At 36.6% G+C, this 27,076-nt stretch overlaps 1 protein-coding gene across 11 annotated transcripts in view; it reads right to left on the reverse strand.

The window, feature by feature from the left end:
• Nucleotides 1-27,076, reverse strand: part of AOPEP (aminopeptidase O (putative)) — a 183,768-nt gene that overhangs the window by 107,581 nt on the left and 49,111 nt on the right. For 8 of the 11 annotated variants that reach the window (XM_059873543.1, XM_059873541.1, XM_059873540.1 and 5 more), the window contains 2 exons: nt 7,004-7,193; nt 5,125-5,234 (listed from right to left, as the gene is read on the reverse strand). In XM_059873543.1, coding sequence (XP_059729526.1) covers nt 5,125-5,234; nt 7,004-7,193 — 300 coding nt within the window. The remainder of the gene's footprint in view (nt 1-5,124; nt 5,235-7,003; nt 7,194-27,076) is intronic. The other 3 variants (XM_059873542.1, XM_059873539.1, XM_059873537.1) reach the window with 1 other exon arrangement.

Raw genomic sequence — 27,076 nt, forward strand, 5'->3', positions numbered from 1 at the left:
AATTAAGTTTTGGATAAGTAAGTAAAGAAATAAGTCATACATTACAGGTTCTGATAGCTGAAAGCATTGTGTGGCATAATAACTTTAAACACCAGTGACTAGTTTAGCCTTTTCTTCAACATAAATATATAAATTGACTTAGGCAGTCTAACAGGTCAATTTTCTTCTAAATAAAATTCATCAGTAGGTTGGTGTAGTCTTTTTACAGCCAGCATGACACCAGGTTGCATGTCATTTTCCAGTGCAGACACCTTATGAACAAAGAGAAAAAAACAAACAAAAACAACATTTTAAGGGAAGGGGAAGTGGAGGGGAAGACAGTGAAGTCACTATGTTCGAGTTTTCTCTTTTTTTTACCTGAACTTTGGCTTAACAGCTTACATGACTATCCTTGCAAGAATAACCTCCTTCATCTGCATGCAATAGACTGCTGCAGAATGTGTTCTGATTTTTATTTTTCCATTTGTGTTGGAAGAAATGTAGTTCAAATATTAGAAGAGGAAGTATTTTGCACACAGGCTTGAGGTTTACAGACAATAATACCTAAAAAAAAAATACTATTTACTGCCTGATTTAAAATGTAATACAGCATCTAGTATGCCACAAATCTACAATAGTTAAGTGTGGAGGAACTTTAGGCACGAAAAAGCACAGACTGAAACCAAAAAGAAACTATGCAAGCATTTTTTCTTCTTCTGTAAGAAGTGCCTTCACAGGCATAGTACTGAAGATCATATAGATTTTTTTCTTCCATTCAGAAAACATCCCAACTAACAGCAGTCTGAGAACAGTTGCCTGTCTTAGGAGCCGAACGCTGTGACTAAAACAACCTCTCCAATTCTAAATGTGGGTTTTGAAATGGCCAGTCTTCAAAACCAAATGTCTTTCCCTTCATTTCTGCAGAATAGGGGAAATATGGCCACAGCAAGGCAAGATCCTTAAAAACCACACCACTCATGCAGGAGTGATTTCAAGAGCTTTATGATCAAATTTTTTTCCATATCATGTCTCATTTGAGGGAAGCGTTCTTCCTTTCTTATATCTGTGTCACAGTTTCCTATTAAAGTTTTGTCCAGAGTGCTAAATCAGGGTATTTTTAGACATTATTATTATTAGGGCCTGTGCTCATGAAATCTACTGTACACAAAATTTTCATAAAATGTAACTGTTTGAAATAAAATAGAGAGAAAAAACCAGATTTCATTTTACACTGTGTTTCTGACACAGTCCTCTTCCATGTTATCATTCATAAATATCTTTCCAGTAAGATCTTCCCTCAACATTGAAAGAACAATACCAGTAACTGTTTTCTTATTCTATGGCAACTCCAGTTCTTTCAGAGTGTGTAAGCGTTGCAGACCCACTGTACGAAAGCAGAAATCCAGCTATTTCCCTTCTGGATCAGTCTCCTGGAAGGAAGACCTGCTGACATTCCATACATAACTTTTCATCATTCTCTGCATACATAAGATGCAAAAACTGCTTCATTTCTCTTAATAAATAGCCCTGTCTATTGACTTTGAAAAATGGAGTTTGAGCACAGGCTACAAAATCCACACTAAATTGAAATCTTTCTCATAATCACAGTGGCTCTAAATCAGGCAACCATACTTCCTTCCTCCTCTGACTTTGTGCCTGTGTAGATCCTAGGACTGACCAGAAAGAAGTATTGCATCTGGATGATGGTAGTGAAGAATTCCATACAGAAAACATATACACATTCCTCTGCAAAGGCTGTATATATATTCTTGAAAATGTCTGTAAAGGAGTGTAACTATTTAGAATGTAACCCTGTTCTCTGCTATCAGGACTTCAGAACACTATTTTAAAGCAATGTTTATTGTATTTACCAGACATTAAAATACAAAGATTGAAAATTTGTTACACTGACCTACAAAAGCTGCATCTAACCTTGTAGATAAAGTCTACCATAATGCTAAAGGCAAGCTGCCTCAAAATATTCAAGATGCTATCTGGCCCATTTTAGACACTGGAAAAATTCTGAAGGAGGAAGAAGATGCTGCTTTCTATTTGCTGGGCAGATGAGTACATTGCACTAGTAAAAGTACAGTGCACTGGGATGTCCTTTGTAATTAAATGCTCTGATGTGCCAGGTGGTCATGAAAACTTACACAGAGACTGTGAGAGACCATCTGAAAGCACATTTCCTATCAGATAGAATAGAACTCTTCAAACACCTACAGAGCAGTCAAAAGCATTGCTTCAGGACAAAATGGACCTGACACAAATGGAGAGAACTCAGAGACTAATTTAGAGTTAGATATCAATATTGGCTTGACTTAATGAATTACCACAAGATGCAGTTCAGCCATAAGGGCCAGGAGATGAAACAAATGTCAACACCAACTTTATTCTGCAGAACAGAATGCTCTTCTTTGCTTTCCTAACAGGAGAGATGAGAGTGCTGGTGTTCATGATCACCAGCAAAACGAGTGCCAAGACCTTTTTCATAGGTGCTTTTATCCCTGCAGGTTTTTTTTTCAAATTCTCTGAGAAAACAGGCACAGGTCTGTTGGAAGTTTCATCCTGTATGAGCCTGGATGTGCCACAAACTCCTTCTTCAATGGTAAGATTTGCTCATGCTGCCTTTCAGAGCTGCTGCCTGTCGAAAAGACACTCATCCAATTTCTTTCTTACCTGACCTCTTTTTTTACAAGTAGCTTATGACATGCTACTTACTATAACACAATACCAAGTACCCATAATAAAAAGAAACAACAGGCTGATCATCAGTTTGCTGAGTGGCTTTCACCCAGTCTAAAAAGGTATTCATTTGATGGATCAAAAATTTATAGGATCAGCTGGTAAGTTTGGAGCAGATTTTCCAGCTGTCAGGAGAAAGCACAAATGATCATATGATCAGCAGGGAACAAAAAACGTAATGGAAGAACGAGCTTATGCTTGGGAAGAATGAGTTGGTTGATTTTTTTCTTCCTGAAATGATTGGCAAGAAGAAACAAATAGTTATAATTTACGTTTAAATTTCTGTATAAAAACACAAGTTAGAACCAGCCCAAGCCTCAGTACAGACTCACAACCCAGACCAAGGGCCAGGGCTGAGATTTTCTCTCTTACATGCCAGTTTTGGAAAGCATGAGACATATTTTCAGAAGGATGAAGAAAAGGAAAAAAAACCCAGTAAATATGCAAAAAGAGAATTTATTCATGTCTACACTACAAAAATAGTAGAAAATATTTGTATCTGACTGAAATCAGTATGAGTCAGTCCTTAAATGCAATCACAAGGAACTAGAGATATCAGAGAAGAAGAAATGGCCAGAATCGCAAAGTGGCATCCTGTGCCTGGCCTAAAGTGTTTATTGGAGACACATTTTTCAAATGAGAAATTATTTTTCACTCTTTTGTATTAGCATTAGGAATACTACTATCCAAAAGGTAAGAAAAATGCTTATTATTATGTCGAATAAATGTGCAAGTCAATAGAAACTGTAAGTTTCATTTTCAAAATAAATCAATCCTTCTTGAGTTTCAAACTACAAAGGGTTATGGCCCTTAGAAAAATTATTTTGAAAATTTATACCATATAACATTTGATTAAAAGTAACAGCTATATAAATACAAAAGACAACAAATGTGATTCCGTAATTTTGAAAACGGAAAACAGTTATCCAGATAAGCATCATATCCCAAGAAACACTATCTAAAAAAACATATTTAAACCAAACAAAACTCAGCATGTAAATTGGTAGTTGTGTTGACAGCAGCTGTAAAACAACTAGTGATTAAGCTTTTGCATTTACCACTATGATCAAATTACACACCTGAACATTTACACAACTGTGTAACTTCATTGACTCTGCTTACACATAGATACACAACTCATCAGTAAACACACAGTAAAACAGATCAGTGGAAGACTACAGTTACACAGATGGTGATATGCTTTTGGATTACATGAGGCCTTGGAGAGGAACCTCTATGTTGGTGAGCACTCTCTAGAGTGTCCAAATATAATAGAGCCTTTTAGGTTCTACTGATCAAGCACAAGAAGAAGGGAAGACCTTAAACAAATGAAATGGCAACAGTCTTCCAAAAACATTTAAAAGTTGATAATCTAGAAGATGGGTATCAATTTATTCTTCACTTCCACTTGGTGAAAGAAAGAAATGAAATATACATTGTTTGAAATAAACAGGATTTCAGTTGTGCATTAGGAAGCAATTTTTAACTCTTAACACCAACTATTTGAGACAACTTGTCTCTCTTATGAAAACTTTTTTATTGAAGCCATCTAAGAACATGTTAGTAAGAACCCACTTAGGATGATCTCTGTGTACTGCCTTTATTTCAGAGCAGGAGAATAGACTACATAATTGTTTGAAATCTGTCCCTGTACTTCCATGATTTGGTCAGAAATGATGGCTAATTTGAAGTAGGGTTAGTACACTCATTATTCTTGGTCAAAGATCGTGAGAAGACAAGCCATAGAGGCTCAGTGGATCTTGAATTAGACAGACACTCAAGATCAAAGACTTTGAAAATTCCTAACACACCAATCAGAACAGTTTATTTATCGCTGGCAAAGGAAGACTGTCTTTAGCTATCTATAAAGGAGCCTTGAGTTTACCTTCTGATACCTAAAGACCAAAAATCTATTTTAAATATAACTATTAGCAATTTCTAACTAGAATGTAGGTCTATCAAGTTTATATGTTTTACTTTTTCCTTGTTTTTTAAACCTTCATTCAGCTTGGCAGTTAAATACCATACTAATGTATGTACATGTCTTCAGCTACAGAAAATGACTCTGTTTTGGCTTCCAAAAGTGATCTTTTTCAGGAAATGGTCTTTTCTTTTATCCCTGAATAGAAGCTCTTGTAAACAGCTCAGAGACAACTCATTTAAAAATAATCCCATGGTTTTCTAAAAGCTTTCTATAACAAAGGGAGAAGCAATTGTATTATAGTCAAGATGTATAACCCAGCCAGTTTAATTTGCATTTTCTTTTTTTATTAGAAGGAAATAAGGAAATGCAGTGGATTTAATCAGATGATTCAGATGTATATCTTTTGAAGGGAGAAAATGTGGAAAACAGGAGAGAGTGAAAATACAACAGCAATGATGGTGCTATCATATTGTTACCTTAAAACTTGCAGCTCTTCTTCAGAGTTTTGCACCTCATCTCTGAGTCTGCGCCAGCGAAGTAAAGCTTTCAATTCCTGCTGTCCTTTTGTTTCATCATGTGACAGCTGCTTAGTAAACAAAAAACACACATCACTGATTGCTGTTTCCCAACAGACAACAACAATTTGCAGGGCAAGAAACTTGGTTTGTTTCTCTTTATTGTGCAGAAGAGGCAGGAAAGGCTGTCAATACCCATGACAAAAAAATAACAGTTGCTGCTATGAGAGATAATAGCAGCACTAAGGAAAACAAAAGCCACACTGTGCACATCAAATCAATAGTCAGTTAAATAGTGCTGACTGAGGAGAGAGATGGGCATGTTGTTTTCTCTTTAGCAAATGGCAAGAAACAAACCGAATTTACAGTAGAGTTACCTGGCATAGAGGTTTTGGATGCATCCTTACCCTTCCCAAATTGAAAGCAAAGAGCTACATTGTGTCTTGACTTCACTCTTCTTTCCTACTACTTCTGCCACTACTTCTCCTGAGAGATCCCTGCTGTGTTTCCCCCATTTACGTAATATTAACAGAGATTCCTCCTTATGAAATAAATGCCAGGTTGCCAGCTGATAAATAATTGTTTTGAACATAATTATAATTTATGTTTCTCTATTATAAGAATAGATGGGAAATTGGGGAAAGAAAAAGCAGATAATACTACCCTGCATTACATTCAATCACAACTGAAATTATTCTCAGGCACTATGGAATACACTCATAATCCTTAATTTCTATGATTGCATTGCATCATAACTACTCAATAATGTTCAAAATGTATGCCTTACAACAAGGGAACTAATCACATTGTTCTTTTGTTTTCTCCTTTACACTCAGTTCCAAGGAAGATGTCTACTACAATCAAATGCTTTCAAGTGACTAACAAAAACAAAGAATTAATGTGAACAGCTCACAGCAGGGCAGCTATGCTCTATGTGAGGGCACAAGTTTAGTCCCTTTTAGTTTTTAGAACCAAAAGGAAAAAGCCAAGTGTTTAGACAGCCTTTCTCTCTTTCTTTTTCCAGAAATATGGTACATAACAAGGCACTTTGTTTAGTTTGGTACAATAAATATGCAGTATACTTAATAAAATGGAGGTTCAGAGGAGTGTATTATGTCAGTTCCCAGTTCTACCATACTTTTGCTCAGGTGGAAATCTGCAGACTAAAGGGGTAGAACCTGACGAAGGTACAGCTAGAAAGGATTGACACATTAAATGCTTTAAGTAGCAGAGGTACTACAAAAGTAAGAGTAGCATCAGAAACACTTTACCAGCTGACATGCAATTTATGAACTTTTCACCTTAAGGGAGGCAGTGATTTCTAAGTCTTTGACAGTAACTTGATAGGCAGTAGAAGAGAAAAAAAAGTGTAAGTGCCAGTGTGTCCCATTTAAAATCATCTTCTATTTTGCTTTGAGGTACACTTCTCGGTCATCCATTGCACAAAACCAAACAATTTTAATTCGGTACCTGGACTATTATAATATGCAGTAAGACTGCTTATTTTTCCAGTTTCAGGTATACAACAGAAGTGGAACGAATTCACAGGAATTGTTTGATAATTGAATTTTAATAATTGAGTAGAAAATTTGTGGGAAGGTAATCATTGACAAACAGATGGGTGTATTCTCATTTGCACTGATCCCTACCTCTGTAAAGATTTGTATTCATTGTGGATCACTTTCTTTTTTTTTTTAATCAAGTAAGCATGTGAATTCCAATATCATTTTAAAATGTGTTACTTCATAATACAGTTTGTGTTTTGAGGTGTAATTTATATCTAATTCACATATAATTTTGATTTCCACATTAATTTTGAAGCAATGTGTCATCACTTTACCTGTTGTGCCCTAGCCCAAAATATATCTTCTAAAAAAGTGGCAAACCCTTCACTTATCCACTCTTCTGTCCAATCACGAGCACCAATGGCCAGTCCAAACCAAGCATGAGCAATTTCGTGGCACAGACGAGTTCCACAGAGATGGCTTCCTCCTGGCAGTACACTTTGTGACAGAAAGATGATGTGTGGGCTGCACAAGAGAATTGAGTGACAGAATCTGTTACTGACTTGTTACAACATGTATTGCATGGACATAATAATAACAGAACCAAAAAATGGCCTGAATTGGATGGGACCCTGAAGATCCCCTGGTTTCAACTCTCCTGCTTTCATTAGTCTCAGTTGCTCAGAGACCCATCCAAATTGGCCTTGAACACTTCCAGGGATGGGACATCCACAGCTTCCCTGGGAAACCTGTGCCAGTGCCTCACCATCCTCAGAAGGAAGAACTGTCTCCTAATATCTAACCTAAACCTACTCTCTTTCAATTTGAAGCCATTCCACCTTGTCCTGTCACTACATGCTCTGTAAATAGTCTCTCTCCATCTTTCTTGCAGGCTCCCTTCAGGTCAGCTTTATTAGCCTGTTAGCTTCTTATTAGTGTAGGCTTGCTAGGTCATGACGAATAGTTTATATCTCAGGAATTTGTAGGAATTAAGTTGTACTTTATTGTTGGATGGCAGAAAATCAAATTAAAATTCCACCATATAGCTGTAAGGTATTTGACCATCAAACAGATATTAATTATAAGAAGTAACTTCAACCAAAGTTTTATATTTTTCATGTTACAAGACTGGTTTATTTCAATAGAAACATTTATATATATGCCAGGATAATAAAATACGAGCAGTGTTAATATTGAAAACAAGTATTTATCAGTTAAATGATCAAAGATGGAAATAAATAAAGGAGAAACATTAAATAAAGAAAAAAAAAATCAGTATCTGAAAGTAAAAAGAGTCACACATAGTAAAGCACATGTGTTTGTCAAAACTTCAAACAAGCTAAGAAGATACCATCTTGTGATAAGAGTTGATCATTTTTGCAAATGCAGAGAGAGGAGAGCATTTTTACTACAACCACAGAAGTGAGAAGCAGTTATCTACTGATAACTGCTTTTCACAACAGCAGGGGAACAATTCAGTCTGTATCTATTCTGCTTTGTACACCAGCAAGAAGAAATTACAGGGAAAAACTGTTATGAATTGTCACTCTGCTATTGAAAATACCCTGAATTGCAAGTTGCTGCAGTTCCCAAGTCATGTTCTATTGTAAGGCAATTTCTGGTATGCTAACAGACGTTACAGACCTTAAAATTTCAAAACTGATACAACTTCTGAAACTAAGTACATCTAGGAAATAAAAATGGCAGAATTAAGCCCTCCAAGTAATATCCAAGGGGTTAACGGGGCATCATGTCACAGGTGGGAGCAGCAAGGACAGAAACCAAGACCACAGAATGGTCCAACCAACATCCACAGAATGTTCCTGCATTAACCTATGGTATCCATGATCTGTATTTCAACTCTTTTCTCACTTTTTCTCTCAATTACAAAGGAAATGAAACACAAGGATACCTTCAAGACCAGAGGTCTTTAAGTCTAGTCTTCCAAGCATGGGAGGGGAGTCTATGTCCTTAAGACATTTCCAAGAGTCAAATATTATTTGTCAGCGCTCCAAAAAGCCTCCCCACCCATCCCACCCTTCCTTTGGAAATGTTAAAACACCCACAGTTTTCTTGCAACCAGTTGGATGTCTGGCACTGGAACCATAAAATATGATACACATGTAGCTAGAAAAACATACTCAACTATCTCCGTAAAGCTATCTCCTTATAAAACTATCTCCTTATAAAAAGAAGCAGTTACCCAGCCAAGGAAGTTAATACATTTCAATCAGAGAGCATTGTAAGACACAATGTAAGAAGTTAAGTACTAAATCAAGGAATCAAGTAACACAAAAAACGCAAGTAAAAACAGCAGCTCTCCAAATCTTTGCCAAAAGCAATTCCGATTAAGAGAATGAAAGGAGAGAGAGATGGCGGAAAAATGTGAGCACAGAAGGTGAAGAACATGATAAATCTTTTATTATACAGCCCCTGATGAGAATAATAACCACAGTTTTGAAGGTATTACTTTGGTCAGTTTTAAGTAAATGACCCTTAGTTGTGGCATGTGTACAGCGGCACAAAGAAAAACTGCAGAAATAGACCAAGTAAATAACATTCCAGACATACTGGTGGTAGCATTTCAGCCACTTGGTTAAGCAAAACAAAAGTAACTTCATGCCTCATAAATAGGCTCACAGAACAGTTTGCATTTTAGGTCTCTGCAGAAAAATATACAATAAAGTAAAGATTGCAATTCCTGCTTTCTCCAATCACTTAAAAACCAGAAATGTCACATTTAGACAATATTCTCTTTTACAGATTACAAATCACTTTAGTAAGAAAAATGCATGTGAGTTAAATTTTGGCCAAAGAATATGAGCATAGCTTCCTACAAGGCTAAAATAAGATTATGTGCAGCAGCAGAATTTAATTTTAGATTCTGAGTAGAGCCAGCAACTTCCTTTCCTGAGAACTACTTATATTATTTCTTTTATTTTGTTTGCCCTTAACAAACAGTCCTATCTCCAATTCAAACCATTGAAAAGTTCCCATTTTTCTTAAGAGTAATTTTATCAAAGACTGAACATGTCTCTGGAAGATGTTTAGCACCTATGAGTTTGGAAGAAGTTTACTTCTATGTATTTGTTTAAAACACAGATTCTATATTTTCAATAATTATTTGAATTCCAGAGACTCTGCTCCACTTATGCAATGTTCATAGAATCATGGAATGGCTTGTGTCAGAAAGGACCTTAAAGATCGTGTAGTTCCAACCCTGCTGCTGTGGGCAGGAACACTTTTCACAAGACCAGGTTACCCCATCCAGACTGGTCTTGAGAACCTTCAGGGCTGGGGAATCCACAGCTTCTCTGAGAAACCTGTTCCAGAGTCTCATCACTGTCCCAGAAAAGATTACTTCCTAACATCTAATCTAAACTTTCTGTCTTTGAGCTTGAAGCCATTCCTCCTCATCCTGCTCTTGCAAAAAGTCTTTCTCCTTCATTCTTATAGGCTTCCTTCAAGTGCAGTTAAGTCACCCCAAAGCCTTCTCTTTTCCAGGTTGAACAAACTCAATTCTCTCAGCCTTTCCTCACAGGAGAGGTGCTCCATCCCTCTAATCATCTTAGCGACCCTTCTCTGGACTTGCCCACTTGAATAGGTTGATGTCCTCTCTGTGTTGATAAAATGTCATGAATGTTATTAATTGCACATCGTTACTTAGCAGTGCTGCTCCTAAAGCACTCCATAATTTAAGAAAGTGTCTAAGTGAAAAATAAGATAATTTGATTTTTATTTCATTTGATGGTAACTAAATTGCAAGACCTAAAGCCTTTTTTTTTTTTTTACCTTTTTTTTTTTAACAAGAAGAGAAAAGTGGCCCTCCAACCTGTTTGATACAAATGATAAAGCTTGATACCCATTTCTTTGATTCTAATTGAATAGGAAAGAAATCTATACGTACATTAGAAATGGGCAAAGTTGATTCACCTCAGAAACTACATCAAGACCTGACAAGGATTGTGCAGCTTATAAATGCCTTTAGCAAGGAGGGTCCAAGTTTCTAAAGCAGGCCAGAACAGGCAAGCTGGATACAGTAAAAAAGACGGGAAACCTCTCCCAGTTAACAAAAAAAACAATCCTTTCAGTCGTTCCCAGGAAGCTGGACAAGTTCCCAGGGGCTCCAAGAGAAAAAGGAGTTAATGACTTGTTTTTGACAAGTATACACTTGGTTACCCTTCTAAAGCAAAAGAACATTATTTTGACCAGAATCCCATGCTCATAACTTAGACATTTGACTGGAAGAAGGAACAAGTTCCCCCTCCCAGTTAAACTGCAATTAAAGGGAAATCTCAACACTGTAACTACGGCATGAATGCATATAAAGGAAAAAACTGTGTCCCAAACAGAAAGAAATTGTTGTTGTGAAAGACCAGAGAGTCCTGATGTTCCAATCATTGAAATCCATCCGTAATAGATAGTCTCTTTAACAAATAAAAGCTTTCCAACTGATTTAGGCATCCGGAAGCTCTGAACAGTAATCTGCCCATCTGAGAAGCCAAATCTGCAACAGGAATTTTTCAAAACTTTCTCTAGACTCATGACTTAGATGCAAGTGCTGATTTGCATCTAGTCTGCAAGAGTGTGGTATCTTTGGCTGCTCACACATAATCAGATGAGACACAGAGCACAAATCCTAGCCAAATGTACGCACAAGAACCTAAATATGCATTTAAGATGGGAACCTGAAGTTAATGTCTAACAAACTTGTTCAATTCATTTTGAAGTAAAAATCTTTCCCTCTTAACACACAGAGATGGGCACATACATTTTATTACATATTTGTGGAAATAACAGAGTCAAGACTATTGTCACCTGAGAAATAATGCCTCTGAAGTTAAAAGTAGCCCAAAAATCACTATCACAAATAACACTTACATATATATATATATATATATATATATATATATATATATATATATATATATATATATATAAAAAATAATATTTTGAATTTTCTATTTAGAGAAAATGTAATCAGATAATAAATGGCTGAGACAGTTATTGTAGTTCTAAAAATCCCTTCTTAAATATGTAGAAGGGAGCAGGGGAAGTCCCAAATACTCTCATAGGAACATATTAAAATTAAGGTATACATTTAAATATTACTGGAATTTGGGAAAATAAGAGAATTAAATGACAGTTCTTCACAAACAGTTCATGCAAATTCTCATCAGTTACCTTTAACCTTGTGTTGGTTTAGCTCAGCCTGGTTTTTGTTAGTGGAGGGGCCACAGAGGTGGCTGCTGTGAGAAGCTGCTGGAAGCTTCCAGCAGAGCCAATCCCTGACGGCTCTGAAGATGGACATGCTTCTGGCCAAAACCAGGTCAATTGGAGATGGTGGTAACACCTCTGTGATTACATATTTAAGAAGAAAACCAAAACAAAGTCACAGAGTTTTTGCTCCTAGTCAGAGAAGAGGAGGAGGTGAGAAATGTGAGGGAAACAAGATGGAGACACCAAGGTCAGTGGAGAAGGAGGGACAGGAGGTGCTCCAGGCACCAGAGCTGAGATTCCTCTGCAGGCCATGGTCAGACCATGGGGAAGCAGCTGTGCCCCTGCAGCCTGTGGGGATCCGTGGGGATGAAGAGGTCCACCCACAGCCTACGGGATCCATGTGGGATGCCGAGATCCACCCACAACCCATGGGATCCACAGGGGATGCAGAGATCCACCCACAGCCCATGGGGATCTATGGAGGATGCAGAGATCCACCCACAGCCTGTGTTGGAGGTGCCCAGGCCAGAGTGGGTGGATGCCTGGAGAAGGCTGTGATCCAGTGGGAGACCCAGAGGAGAGGGAGGGCCCTGCTTCCAGGCTGGAGCAGCCTGTCCTTGGAGGGCTGCACCCCGTGGAAAGAGAGACCCATGTCACAGCAGTTTTGGGAGGACTGAGTGCCCATGGCAGGGACTCACATTGCTGCTGGCGCCGTTTGGCTGCTGCTCGAGAGAATGGACCCACACCTGGGATGCTCACTGAGAACTGTCTCCCGTGGGAGAAACCCCACGGTCTCACAGGGGAAGGACTCCTCTCCCAGAGCAGTGGAAGAAAATCTCGGTGATGAACTGACCAAAACCCCCCTGCCCTGTCTCCCTGCACTGCCTGTGGGAAGAGGGGAGGGGCTAGGAGAAAATGGTGTTGTAAGGTCTTAATTTTCTTCTCATTATCCTCCTCTGACTCTGTTAGTAATAAATTCATTTCATACTCTTAAGCTGAGCCTGTTTTGCCCTTGAAGTGTTTTCTCCCAGTCCTTACCTCAACTCATGAACCCTTTGTTAATTTCTCTCTCTCCTCTGCCCAACTGTGGCAGGGGAGGGGAAGCGACCAACTTTCATGGATGCCTGGCATTTGGTCAGTGTCAAACCATGACAAAACTACCTTCTTCCAGTGATACAAAGAACAGGATCAATATGATGTCTGCAGCATCTACATCAGACTTTGAATGTTAGCTTAATTTATCTTTGTGGGTATTTGGGCCATTGGAATACAGACACAGGACCACTCAACATCCACTTTCTTACCTCTATAATCTCCACTGGCCTAGTGTGTGTTACAGCGCAGAACTGAGAGAACTACAATCTTTTAAACCTCCTAGGTTTACAGTATACCAGAAACTCAAATATATATTCAGATGCAGTTGTAGAGACAAGGATCTGGTAGAATACTCTGAGGACTATTCCAGAAATCGTGGAAAATAATTTTTTAAGTTTTGCCTTCCTACCATCATAGGGAGAAACCCAAAAGTGACAGAAGTTACAGCTGAAAGTCATTCTAGAGCAAATGACCAAAAGTCATGCAGCAACAGAGTAGGGTAGGCAACACGGAAAGAAAAATAACCTCCATGTTTTGGAAGGAGGATGGTAACAGTCAACTCAGTTCTGCAATTCAAAATTGAAACTGTAAATTTCAATCAAGTGCCTAAATAATGATCTGAACACCCAAGCAGCAGCTGCTCTGTGAACTGGTAATCACTTCTGTGTTGCATATTTTGAGGCCCCAAACCAGATTAGTAAGGTTATGTATAAACAAGGGTGAAACCCTCTCAGGAGAAACTACTGCTGCTCAACAGCAAAACCAGTACTTGCCATAAAACTGAAGAATTTAAAAAGTGAAAGGAAAAAAAAAAAACATGAGTCTAGGCTCAAAAGTACCATACAAACAGCAGGGTTTGCAAAAATTCTTGATCCTTCTCAATATCTTCAATCCCATATTAACACCAAATCAACAGCCTTGAATGTGACTCCGCCACTCCCCTGGGTAGCCTGTTCTGTGCTTGGCAACTCTTTCCATGAAGATTTTTTTCTAATATATATCTCCCCTGGGGCAAGTTGAGGCCATTTCCTGTTGTCCTATCATTTGTTACCTGTGAGAAGAGACCGACCCCTACCTGGCTGCATGTTCCTTCCTCTCTGCAGTTGTACAGAACAAAAAGGTCTCCCCTGATCCTCCTTTCCTCCAGGCTAAACAGCCCTAGCACCCTCAGCCACTCTCACAGGACTTGTGCTCCAGACCATTCACCAGCTCTGTTGCCCATCTCTGGACACACTCCAGCCCCTCAATGTCCTTCTTACAGTGGTGGGCCCAGAACTGAACATTCCAGGTGTGGCCTCACCAGAGCCCAGCACAGGGGGACAATCACTGCCCTGGTCCTGCTGGCCACACAACTGCTGGTACAGGCCAGGATGCCATTGACCTTCTTGGCCACCTGGGCACAGCTGGCTCATGTTCAGCCACTATTAGCCAGCAACCCCAGGTCCTTTTCCAATGAGCATTCCCAGCCACTCTGCCCCAAGGCTATAGCGAAAGGTGTGGCTGTTGTGACCCAAGGGCAGGACCCAGCACTTGACCTTATTAAATCTCATAGCACTGACCTCAGCCCATCCAACCTGTCCAGGTCCCTCTGAAGAGCCTTCCTGCCCTCCAGCAGATCAACACACCTACCCAACTTCTTACTGTTTTGCTGGTAATAATACAACTAATTCCTTCAAATTACGTCTCATCCTCTCTCTAGCACACACAGAGCACAAACTCTTTGACAGTGCTAAGTCAAAAACCTTTGACTGTGTTTTTACAAAAAAATCATAAAACAACTTACCCATGGCTGATACCCTGCTGCACTCGTATCATGGTAATATACCCTATCTCCTTAAAATATCTTGACTTGGGAAGTAAGGCAAGAAGGAAACAAAGAATGGTGTATTTTACATACGAACTTCAGTCTGATATCTGAGACTCAAGTATTGGCAGTAAGTTAACCCAGTTTTGTAATGAGATCATTAACAACTAGATGTGACAAAAACAACCCGGAGTCAAGTCAAGTAAGTACTGTAGAGTGAAGAGTTATTCATCAGTTGAGCTGTGATGCCCCCCGGATGACTAACAACACCTTTAGCTCACTTCTTTTCATCTTCCACATGCTGTATCACAATGAAGAAATTGCAGAGCATGAACATATTTTTGAATCCTCCATATTTTGTTTACCTATGTCATATGTAAACTCAACAATATCTGTTCATTTAGAAAGTTTCATAATCCCAAGAATTGTGACAGGCAGAAAATTGCCAGCCATGGTAAAGAGAAGCAAACATAGAAAATTGTGGGGTAGGGGGAGAAAAAGAATTAGAATTTCAAAACCTTAAGTTCCCATCAAGATTTTTTTACAGATTTGTCTGAAACCTCTTGTCCGAAAACCCACGAAATAACAAACTTTTATAAAAATCAATTACACAACATCTCCTAGTAACAAATGGCTACAACACTGTCAAAAACCTTATAGCCAGCTTTCCAAGAGAAACACCTTGGGAAACTACAGCTTTTCATGTTGTATGTCACACAATGATTTTTCCATATTTAATTGATTTAGTTAAGTGATTTATGGCTAAGGATAAATTAAGTGACTTCACTAAATATAAGCACCTGTTTCACTACTAAAAAAAAGGCAACAAAGCCAACTCTGTATTTTATGCAGCTCAGTTTCTAACCTTCACACTTCACTTCCAACTGCTCCTCAAAAAAATATTGACACTGCCAACACTGAAAATAACTTGTAACACCATTTTCCAGATCCCTTACTAAATATTCATAGTATAAAACTGCACTGTATCATGGCAGACATTTCCAAACAAATCTTACAAGCTACACAACTGAATTTGGCTGTGTTTTTCTTAAAAACCAGATAGATTGGAAGTCGATCTATAGTAATTCAATTATAGAGCAAGAAATAATGATGAAGAAAATAAACTTCTTTCTAATTCAGATTGCTCTGCAAAGTATCTTAGGATATGGATTTTTTCATCTTATATTTTTTGTTTGGTGTAAGAGAGCTGATAGACCACAATGATGATAAAACACCTTTACTCTTGTGATATAGGTAGCTTCACAAAAGGTCAGAAATTGAGAAAAAAAAATTGTTCATGTCTAAGGAGACAAAGGAAATATCACAGTTCCACTAAATTCAGCAAGAATTTTATATACAGATAAAAATGCATTATTTGGTTTACATTATGAATTTGCTATGTTCCAGATTTTATATGAAACTTTTACCACATTTCTGAGTTCTTCAAAATAGTAGGAATTGGTCAACTGAAGAAAATATGAAAAACATCTAATAGTTATACTATTAACCATGTGAAAATACTTAATAACAAATATTAGTGTGGAAAGTCTCTATTTGAACCATACATTTATATTAACTTCTTTTCATTTAACACTGATTTATACTAGGACCACAAAATTAACCTTGAGTGCTTGATGAAATTTAAAAAAAGTGAACAGAAAATAGCAATGGATAGACACCGATCATTGTAATGAAATCTTTTAATTCATCACATTTTTTCTGCAAGAAGCGAACAATAGAAAGAGATACAGATGCAGGTACTCACATCTCTCATTTTATAAATATAAAATAGTTGTTTGTATTCTTTTTGTTTTCTTCTCATACGCCAAAGGGAAGTTTTAAAAAAGAAGATTCTATTGTTTTATATGAGAAATTAATATGGAATTTGTTTCATTGACTTTTCAAACCATTTCAATTCTTGCTAAAAATGATTAATGTGATGAACAGTCACTAACAACATTCCTCAGCTCCAGTCTAAGTGATGACATTTTGTCACTGATGGATGATATTGCTTGATCATTGATGGATTTCATTATTTGTAACTTTCCATCACTATTATTACTGGAAGATTTGGACTTCCTGTTACTATATAATGAAGTTTCTGGCAGATATTAACACAGCAGAGAGACACAGTACAAATAACTAGCTATGATAAACAATTAGACAGAAGCAATATATATATGCTTCCCCATAATCAGTGAAAAATAACTCAAGGTAAGGGTCTATATGATAGTGCTCTCAAAAGGCGACATGGACAAGACAAAATAAAGTAAAGAATGAATAATTTTTTATTAACTTAATCTATACAAGAAAGATTTTATCTACAACAAAAAAGCCAAATCAATGAAAAAAGTAAAACAGATTGCTTGCTCTTTGAGTTTCCCAGTATTCTTTTCTCAATTCAAAGCCTTGTGGTATCACTCTTTTAAAGGAAATTAAATCTGCTGGAAGGCAGAAGTGGTTCTTATTAAATCTCAATGAGCTATAGTAAAGGTAGCATCACAAATAAAACCAAACCTTAGTAACACCCTTGTATTTTAAAGATTCTTGTGACAAATACTTCATCTGCAGAATGAGAAAACTTCAGATAAGTACCCGAATCATTCAGGAAACCCCAAACACAACCGAAAGAGCAATAAATCCTTGATGTTTCTAAGAAAAAAACAAATAAAGAGGTAAAGCTCAGATTAAAAAAAAAATAAATCAGAACTTCTCACATCATACGAGAGGCACAGATACAACTCTTTTAAGTTAGTATCTATTACACTCTTACACCTTGCATCAATTATAAATATGGGACCAAACAGAAAGATTAAGATAGTTATCCAAATCCCATGTAATCTAATTTTTGCCCATATGCAGTATCACCCACAATTCCCGCTTCTACGAATTTGTAGTTGTTATTCTATTTGCTGAAGTCTTTCATTTTACTTAAAAAATTGGTGTAGAATGTTACAAATCCAACACTATCAAGTCTTTTCTGATTTTCAGAAATCAGAAAATGCATTACTGCTAAAATGCATTACTTCTAGTATGCCTTTATCAGCTGTTTATACAAATATACATTAATCTTAGAAATACAGAATTTATCTAATCAACTGTACTACTATCCATAACCTGTTTTTCATATTTTTGTCATCTACAAACAGTATATAAACTGACAAAAATTACACAGTTTCATTTTACTGAATGAGTATCCAACACTTTTGGCTACTTTGACTAAGGAGATACATGCTGTGAGAAAAAATAAAAAAGAGAAAAACATAGAAGAATACGTAATGGCTTCATTTTCTTAGTTTATTCTGCACAGCAGCTATACAAGCCTTCTTTTTTGTATGCGTTGGTCAATAAGATATCTGTTGTGCTTTTACACAAAGAACAAAGATGCCTTTATCAATTCTCGAAAGTCTGCAGGACAAACCATTCATGCTGTCAAACCCCCTAAAACCCTTTCACCAAATAATGAAATCCATCAGTGACAAATGTCAACATACTAATTTGTTAAATACTGAACAAAAGGAACATTCAGAAGAGGTGCTTCATTTCATGTCATATCAGCCCTTCAATTTGTAACAACTTTATGGCAGCCCACAGATCATGCAATATTAAAACAGAACAGCACTATGATTATTAAAACTAGAACAATCTGCCATCCTTACAATGAATGCTAAGTTCAACAAAACTATAAACAGAATCTTTTGGGAACATGGGACTCTTTGCCATGCATTCATTTTTCTCCTTTTTGGAAGATTATTTCCAAGTAAAATCTTACAAACAAACACAGATTCTTTTTCACACACAGTCCCACTTATTGTGCTGATGGAGAAATAAGATAAAATTACATCATATCCAGTGATAGAAGAGCTTCAGTGTGCCTGAGAATTACTTTATGCATTATAAAGGACATCCAGCTATTAACGTAGAATCATACACCAGAGGGATAGTTAAACTTGAAGTAGCTCGTGTGTATGTGAATTACAACATTCATCATACAAAGACATTCAGCTATTATTATTGAAGCACACAGCAAGGGACAGTCTAATTGGAAATAGCTAGCATAACTTAGAACTGTATTCATTAATTATAATACTAAGTATCACATATTCATGAACTTCGACTCTGTTGCATCTTCTATCAATTTAACTTTTTTTACATCTCCAGATTTGTTTCAGGCCATCCTAAGGACTAAATAAATATTTTTCCTGTTGTCCAGGACACTCCACAGGCTATATTTATAAGTTCTTTTCAAATATGCAAAAAAGAAGGCAACATCCTTATGTTCTAGAAACATCTATTGCATCCATCATTTCTTCTGTGGCCTGATAATTTCGGCTTTGTGAATTTATCCAGTCAACCTTGAAGACATAATTTCAGTTTTGAAGTAGTTGATAATGCTGAATTATTTGAAAAAATGCTAACACAGATTCTATTAATATATAAGTATTTTTCTAAATCCAAAAGACTACAATGAGGTGGTTTCCTGTCTTGCAGGATCACAGTAACTACACTACCACGTGTCAAAAGATAATAATTTTGAGGTGGTTTTGTTTAGTTGTTCTGAACTTTTTTTTAAATCACCATGGATTTTATATTTTATTATAAGCAGAAAAATTTTGACTGTTTCCCATGTACTCTCCTTACAGTTCTCCTAGTACACTGAAACCTCTCTTTTTATGAGACCACACATTCATATTTGCATGTGGATATTGACCACTCACAGGATGTGAACATATTCCAAATTTTCTACCACGACCAAAGGTAATTATGTGTACAGTTAAATTCAGTTAATACCAGTTGCATAACCAGTAGTTCCTGAATGTTTCCCTGAAGACTTACTTAAGCTTACATCTTGCCAAATGGTTAAAATTTCTTGCTAATTACTCTGTCTTGTCAGCAATGATCAATTTTTTTAAACCTCAAATGGTATTTGGCATTCACGTCAATTTAGATTTATGAACCTGATGACCAAAAAGTTGTGTAAACTGTGTAATTTTTCAGTGAGTACCAATGTGAGCTTCCAAACAGCTAGAAGTTTTACAGACAAATCCAGTCCATCTGCTGTAAATGTAGTCAATCTCCATAGATAGTGTAATTGCTTTACATTTTTAAAGTGAAACAATGCTCCTTGAGACTGGCTTCAAGTATGAGCGTGTCTGTGACAAACCGTGCACACTTGCTTGACTGCAACTTACTTAAACTGTAATATAGCTTGTTGTTTTTAGATTAGAAAACACCTAAAAATATAAATTTTGTACTGAGGTTACATACTGGATTCAAACCTCTAGGTCTATCATGCTGTCCTCACCACTCCTTGGACACAGGTAGAAATAAGAACCTGTCACTCTCTCCATGGCCTGACTCTCCAAGGGACAATATCTCTCAGTGCATTTCTCAGGGCTCAGTTCCACATTCTGGAGATATAAGCTTTTCAGTGACCTTGCTCCTGCTCACAGCCATCACCCTATAGCTATAATTCCAGGAGGTTTAAATTTCATTAACTGAGAATCCTCCGCAAATATTAGTTATACACACATATACAAAAGGGTGTAGCTGTTTTTTCATCACAAAGAGAAGAAATACCTCTGTGACTGCAGTACATTTTCTCTTCTGGCAACTTAAAGAACTTGCATGTATACATGAGCACTGTTGTATTAGCAGAGAACAACTGGCCATGGAAAAAGTTAAGCTTTAAGAGAAAAATAACCTATCTAATCTGGCTTTACCAGACAAGAGAATAACAACAGGAACTGATGAAAATCAGAATTTTCAGATATTTTAAGAAAAAAGGTAAACAGCTGTTAAGCAGAGACTGTATGTATACCAGCTGTTCGAAGATGTGGTCTTTTAAATATGTCCTTTTACTGTGGCTTTTAAGAAAAAAGAAGTTGTTTAATTCATAAATATAATCTGCTGAATTCTACTTTCTCTGCCAATAGATCTTTTTTCAGAAAATTATGTGAAGCTAAGATGTCACAGAGACTATAGATCAATAGCACAACTTCATTTTATCCTCAACTTTTTCCTTGCAATAAAGGCAGATTCCTTTTTAAATCAGGCATCTTCGTGCCACTAAATTATTATAGTATTCCAATTGTTCTAGAGTAGTGAGTGAATAAAACCAGTTTTCTTAGCACTGTTTCAGCACATATTTAGTCTATCAAATTTGTGCAAAGAGAAGAGGATAACTCAAATTTAAGAGTGGGATTCAGAAAGAGGAATTTATCTGCTATCTGTTTGTTCCAAGACATAACTTGCACATACTGCCTTTACATACATACTATGTACTATCAATATGTAATGTTTAGCATTAGAAATACATCACACAAGATCAGAAAAGCAGCACTGGCCATGAAGATTATTTTACCTTTTTATGCTACTGAAGCCAGTGAGAAAGAGAAAAAAATTTCCCAAACAGTTCAAAATTATGTTCTACAGCCACTTAGGAATAATTTTGCATTTTTTCCAAACAATATTGTCTCTGATTTGCTGCATATTTATCTGTAGCACTGTACTTTAATTAAGATACAATGGTGCTCCAGCTAGCCCTCAAAAGTGCAAAAAATTTTATGTGCAAATACAGAAGTCTACCAAATATTGCAAGATACATAGTTTAGATGTAGAAGATAGTAGCAAAGTAATTTCTATCACTGACAACAAATCTATTTCTACATTTCAACATGCTAAAGTCTAATTTAGGTTGCTAAAAAAATTGTTCAGTGACCAAATGATAAGCTCCTCTCTTTTGGTGGTCTATAAAGTTTTTGTGAAGAAGAAGGCTAACAAGGCTATACAGAATTATCTCATTGTTTTAACTCACTATCTATCATTACCAACCTGGTGATCATACAAAAAACCCCATATCCCTAAGAGCAAATGCCTTCATGTTTATTAGACAAAATAGCTCTGTATACCATAAATTAAATTTTGCTGTACTGGCTCCTTATAATTCAAAACACTACCTTAACTTTTACTTTCAAACAATTTAAGCAGAGGAGAACAGTTTTCCAAGTAATCACAGAAATACTTGAAAATCTAAAATTATTCTATAATTAAAGGGAAATGAAACTTTAATAAATACCAGTGCAGCATCATATCACGAATGTCACATTATCAAATGATTATGACTTCACCATTCAAAATGTTTCAACATTTAAAACTAGACTTAGAAGTCAAAATTATTATAAACAAAGCACATAGTAACCTGCTTTGTTAAGCAGAGGTAGAATTTACACAATATTGCGGGAAGAGCAGACAGTCATCACAAACCAGATGCCTGCCACCCAGCAAAAAATCAGATTGGTCTTTAAACTGAAAGAAGTTAAACCACCTATTTCCTTCATGCTACCACAGACAAAGGAAATCCAAAAACTATCTGAGAAAACAAAGCTGGTATTTTATTCATAAACCACAATCTCCAAGCAGATTTTTCATATACTCAAACCCATTCATCCCAACTCATTTACACCAAATCCTCCACAGACTCAGTTCCTCACAGAAAAGGAAACACACTGCACCCTTTTCTTGTCCTTGGCAGCACACTCAGCAATGTACTTGTCCTTCTGATTTCCCTAAGGAGAAACTGTTCTTGAACGCATTCCTCCACCTATTTTAGCAGTTTAACTCTCAATTTGTATCACAAGATTCCCACTAGTCCAAAAGTGAATCTACAACAGCCACAAACTGGTTGGAGGCATGAGTGTGTGCAGAGAAAATACATATGACAACACTCTGACTGTAATGCATCACATAACAGCTCTTGTTGAAATGAAAAAAAAATTTCAAATTTCTAGTAAAATATAATAACTCACAAGCAGTAGGTGCTAACTTTTATGGAACAAACTATTGTATTTTCACAACACTCTGAAAAATTCTGTACTTCCACCATTCATCTTTTCTCAAAGAAAACTCCCAACAACCAACTTTTCCTTAGTCAGCACTTTTCTTCTTAATCAGAAGAAATCTCTGTCAGAAATTCAATCACTGAAATATAAAATAAGGCAGGAAAATCTATTTTTAACTGTATTAAATGTTTAGCATTTAATGGTAATATAGATCTACTTTGGAAAGCACAGACACTTGTCATTAGCATTTTTTTTCCTAAAAATTAAACAATGTTGCAATTATTTGGAACAGATGGAAAGAGACTTCAGATGAAATTGTTTACAAAATGCAACTGATATAGTTTAAAGTATTTTAGGAGTTCTAACAAAACTGTTGCTTTACTCATATAGATACAGAAATCTGCTTGCACCTTTCAAATAATATTCTTTCCCATAAGAGGGATGCAGAATAATTTGAACATCACCTATATACATCAGAGAAATCTGCTTTGCATACAACATTAAAAACTTGAAATTTTGGCAGTGGCAGAGAAAGTGCAAAAGCTAGCAATGAATTTTTTTTCAGATGTTTAGTGTAAGTGAATTATAATAACCATCCCTCATTTTATTGTCTTTATCAGTGCATTTAGTGCAACAGCCTTAGTACAAGGATAAACTAAAACACTAATATCAGTACAGCCCAGATTCCCCACAACGTGTCCTATAATGTCTCCTCTCCTTTCAACACATTTTTCATTGTGATTTAATGAATGTTCTTATGTATTCCATTAAACATTTTCAAAACAAACATGTGGCTATTTGTGTCATGACAAAATATTGTATCAAACCAGTCCTATTTAGTCTTCTCCTCTGCTTGTACTTGCATGTCAAGGAAGAAATTAGAAAAGCTGCCTACAACTCAGGAAAGAAATAATCTACTGCCAAAGAGAGCTAACTCACACCAGTTAAGCTTAGAATAAGCAGGTTATAATGATTAGGTGAAAGTAAAGTCATTTGGAACACCTGCTTTGATATTTCAACATTAGTAATAAAAACAACAGTTGCAAGCCTTACATTTTTAAACCAGTCTTTTCAAAAAGGAGAATGGGAACAAAACATCAAGAAATCCATGCCATTGCTTGAGGGGTTTTGTAAAGATTAAAATCACCCACCATTAAGAATTCCATGTATTCATTGCATTCAAAAGTCAGAAGTCTGAACATTATGTGATGAAGAGGGTGGTTTCTAGTCAGATAATAAATAAAGAATAAGATTAAAACAGAAAGTTTAAAATCTCCCACAGAATTACATCTGAAAGAGCAGACCATTGCTATAATTTTCACTGTGATCACAGGTAGAGGACTATTCTCAAAGCAGTCACACAATAATAGTGAAAAAACCTTTTCCTATGGTTTACGATGAAACAGATAAAGATAGCAAGATGAAACAAAGTCATTTGAAACCACCAAATTAACAGAAATTAACCAGCTTGCAATTTTGCAAGAATATTGGTGTCAGCATGTCTAACAATTATATACTTAACAATTTCTGTGAGCCTTGCAGTGAGGGGAATACTGGGGTGTTTTGGTGCACTACCAACACTTCTCTGCTTTTTATTAAAGGCAGCAAAAACTGATATATATGACAACAACAAGAGCTGCCAGTGTATAACAACTGTGGCAAAGGGCAGCACAGGACCCTCCAACCATATTTTACATTTATACTCAAACTGAATCTGTTACAAAGCTAAGCATCTGCTGACAGGGTTAAAGCCTTTATCTTTTTAAATCCCAGCTTTATGACAAAAGGGCTAAAACATCTACATATGTGAGATTATAAATAAATTATGTGGTCCTATTCCCTCTTCCAAAAAAGACAGGTCTTGCAGCATCCTTCAGATCCCCTGTATTTCCACGTTCAGCTTTGTTACAAGCACCAGATGTAAGGCAGAAGTAACACACATGACCACAAAACAGCTCTTTTCTCTCAGTAAGATCCTCAACTACCAGCTGTTTCCTTCAAGTTCTTATTAATATGGTCTTTGCAGTTTAATTCTGTTACATTAACAAGCAGGAACTTATCCAAGACATTGGCAAACTCTGGAGGTGTCTGTGTTACACAACTGCAAGCACAAAGCTCTTAGGAGAGATCTCGTATGCTCTGATTTTAGATTTTCTCGTGAAGCCTTAACCCACACTCTACAAAGAGGACAAGGCCTCCAATCAAGTCTCATTTGCCAGAATGAATTCAAAATTCTGTCAGGAAGATCAGGTAGTATTCCAGACCAAAACGAAATATACAATAATTTGTACACACAGAAGTGGACACAGAGTTGGGAAAGGAAGTGGCAGCTGATGGGAAAAATGCTCCCCCACATACATGGGGGGATGCTATATGATGCCTGTATCAGTTAAATCCTGCATGCATGAGAAATCTGTGTTTAGGCATAAAACAGCCCAGTAAAGGAAATTCCCAATCTATAATGCTGATTTACTCTGAATATGCAGAGCAAACTTTTCTTCAAGGAATACTGTACTGTTTCCAAACTGAAACTTTGTGAAGAGATATATCTTTTTTCTTAGGTTAAGGTGAAGCAGTGATATGCAGAAAGGTTGAACTAAGCTATCACCCAATTAATGCAGTCTTCTGCTGAATGACAAGAATCATTTGGCTTACTAACTCTCAAACATTATCAGCTTGGTTTATTTGTTTAGAAGGATTTTCTTTCAATTAAAATAAAAATAAAACAAATAAATATGTAAAGAAATAGTTCTCCAGTTATTGTATACAACTGCGGGCAACTCTTGAACACAGATATTAGCCTAAGAATTGAAAAACTGGAAGAATTTAAATCATAAACTTGTTACTGTCCAGCTTCTTGTTTTCCTGGTGACTGCAGTGTTGCAGCTTTATTTGATATTTTGGATGAAATTTGAAATGTACAAGTACAAGTATACTATAAATGCAGAAAGCATAAGCAAAGCCATTAAAAAACTGGTTTTCCCTAGAGGTATAAGGGCTGGCTGCATGAGAGGTTTGATGCTTATGTTTCTGTCCATGGGCAAGATTCTTATCAGACTCAAAGAGCTCATCAGCTTAGGATCTGTTGCCGGTCAAAAGCATATCCTGCATACAAATAATAAAAAAAAGGCAAAAAAAGCTGAAAAAGAAAAAAAAAACACTAAAGCAAAAAATGCAATGTAGAAGCTGAACACTTGAAATAATAACAATACTTATCTGTGAAGAAGTGGTTCTTGACTGTTCTGAGCTCTTTTAGAGATTCTCATACAGAGAAATAAAAGCAAATTATGTTCATACTCTATAACTATTTGAGAAAATGCTCAAAGCCTAGGTCAGTTCTTCACATGTGTGCATATAACTCTGGCTACTTCAGTGCTATTTCCTATATCTCAGACTAGAATTTTATTCTGATATTCACAGCTATATAGCATTTAAATACATAAAGCTTTGGACAAGTTTACAATTTAAATATATTTTAAAAATCCAAAAATTGGCTTTTCATGACAGACAACAGGCCCTCAAAACCCATAACCCAAACTAAAACAGAAGGCTCTAAATTGAGAAGATTCACTCATTGACCAGTAATTCTCAGACAAATTAGTAAAAATGTGCCTCTTACAAAAAGCCGTCTCCAACTATGATGTCATAGCATTAGCAGAATCTGTTAAATGAGTAGAAGATGAGACTCCCCAAAGAAGCAAGAATTCTTTCTCACCAGTGGAATCAGATAACAAACCACTAATTTTTTCATAGCTTCCTATGAGAATTACCTCTAGCTGAACCTCAGCCAACTCGTCCTTACATAAGTCTATGACTCAAGCAGTGGGAAAACAGAGCCTGTACCACCTGGGTATAACAACTGGGAGGTGGGTATCTGCAACATCCTGAGGACATGGAAGCACAGACATCTCAAACATTCCCTCACTGTGCCCAGACAAACATTACACCAAAAAAATTGCCAGGTCTTGGCAAAACACATTACAATATACACCCCACAAATAAAAAAACACCTAATTCCCAAGTATCTCATCAAGAAACATGTGATAGAAACTACTGCACAGTTTCTTTGAAGGCCCCTGGAGCAGCACACTGCTCTCTGCAATTAGCAACATGCAAAAAAACCCCACACAACCCATCCTTACGTGCAAGTTCCTTGTTAGTGAATTATCCAGGTCATATTCAATTTAAACATCCTATAACAAGAAACCATCAGGTGTTGGCCTTTGCCAGAGCTTCACTGTGCCTTTCTGACTTAATCAAAAAATTAAGAGAGCAGATATTTTTAACAAAGTTGGGAACACCAATAATTTAACCAGGAAAACCCCAGCCTATTGTAAAAGACAGTATGTGGCACTCCTCAATCCACATAAAAGTTCTAATGAGCCAGTCAGTGTCACATCCATATCTCTTAGTTAATTTCCCTTAGTTGTAAGCAGCAACAGGTAATT

This window comes from Haemorhous mexicanus, chromosome Z (genome assembly GCF_027477595.1).
Source record: "Haemorhous mexicanus isolate bHaeMex1 chromosome Z, bHaeMex1.pri, whole genome shotgun sequence".
In the NCBI taxonomy this organism is placed as follows: Eukaryota; Metazoa; Chordata; class Aves; order Passeriformes; family Fringillidae; genus Haemorhous; species Haemorhous mexicanus.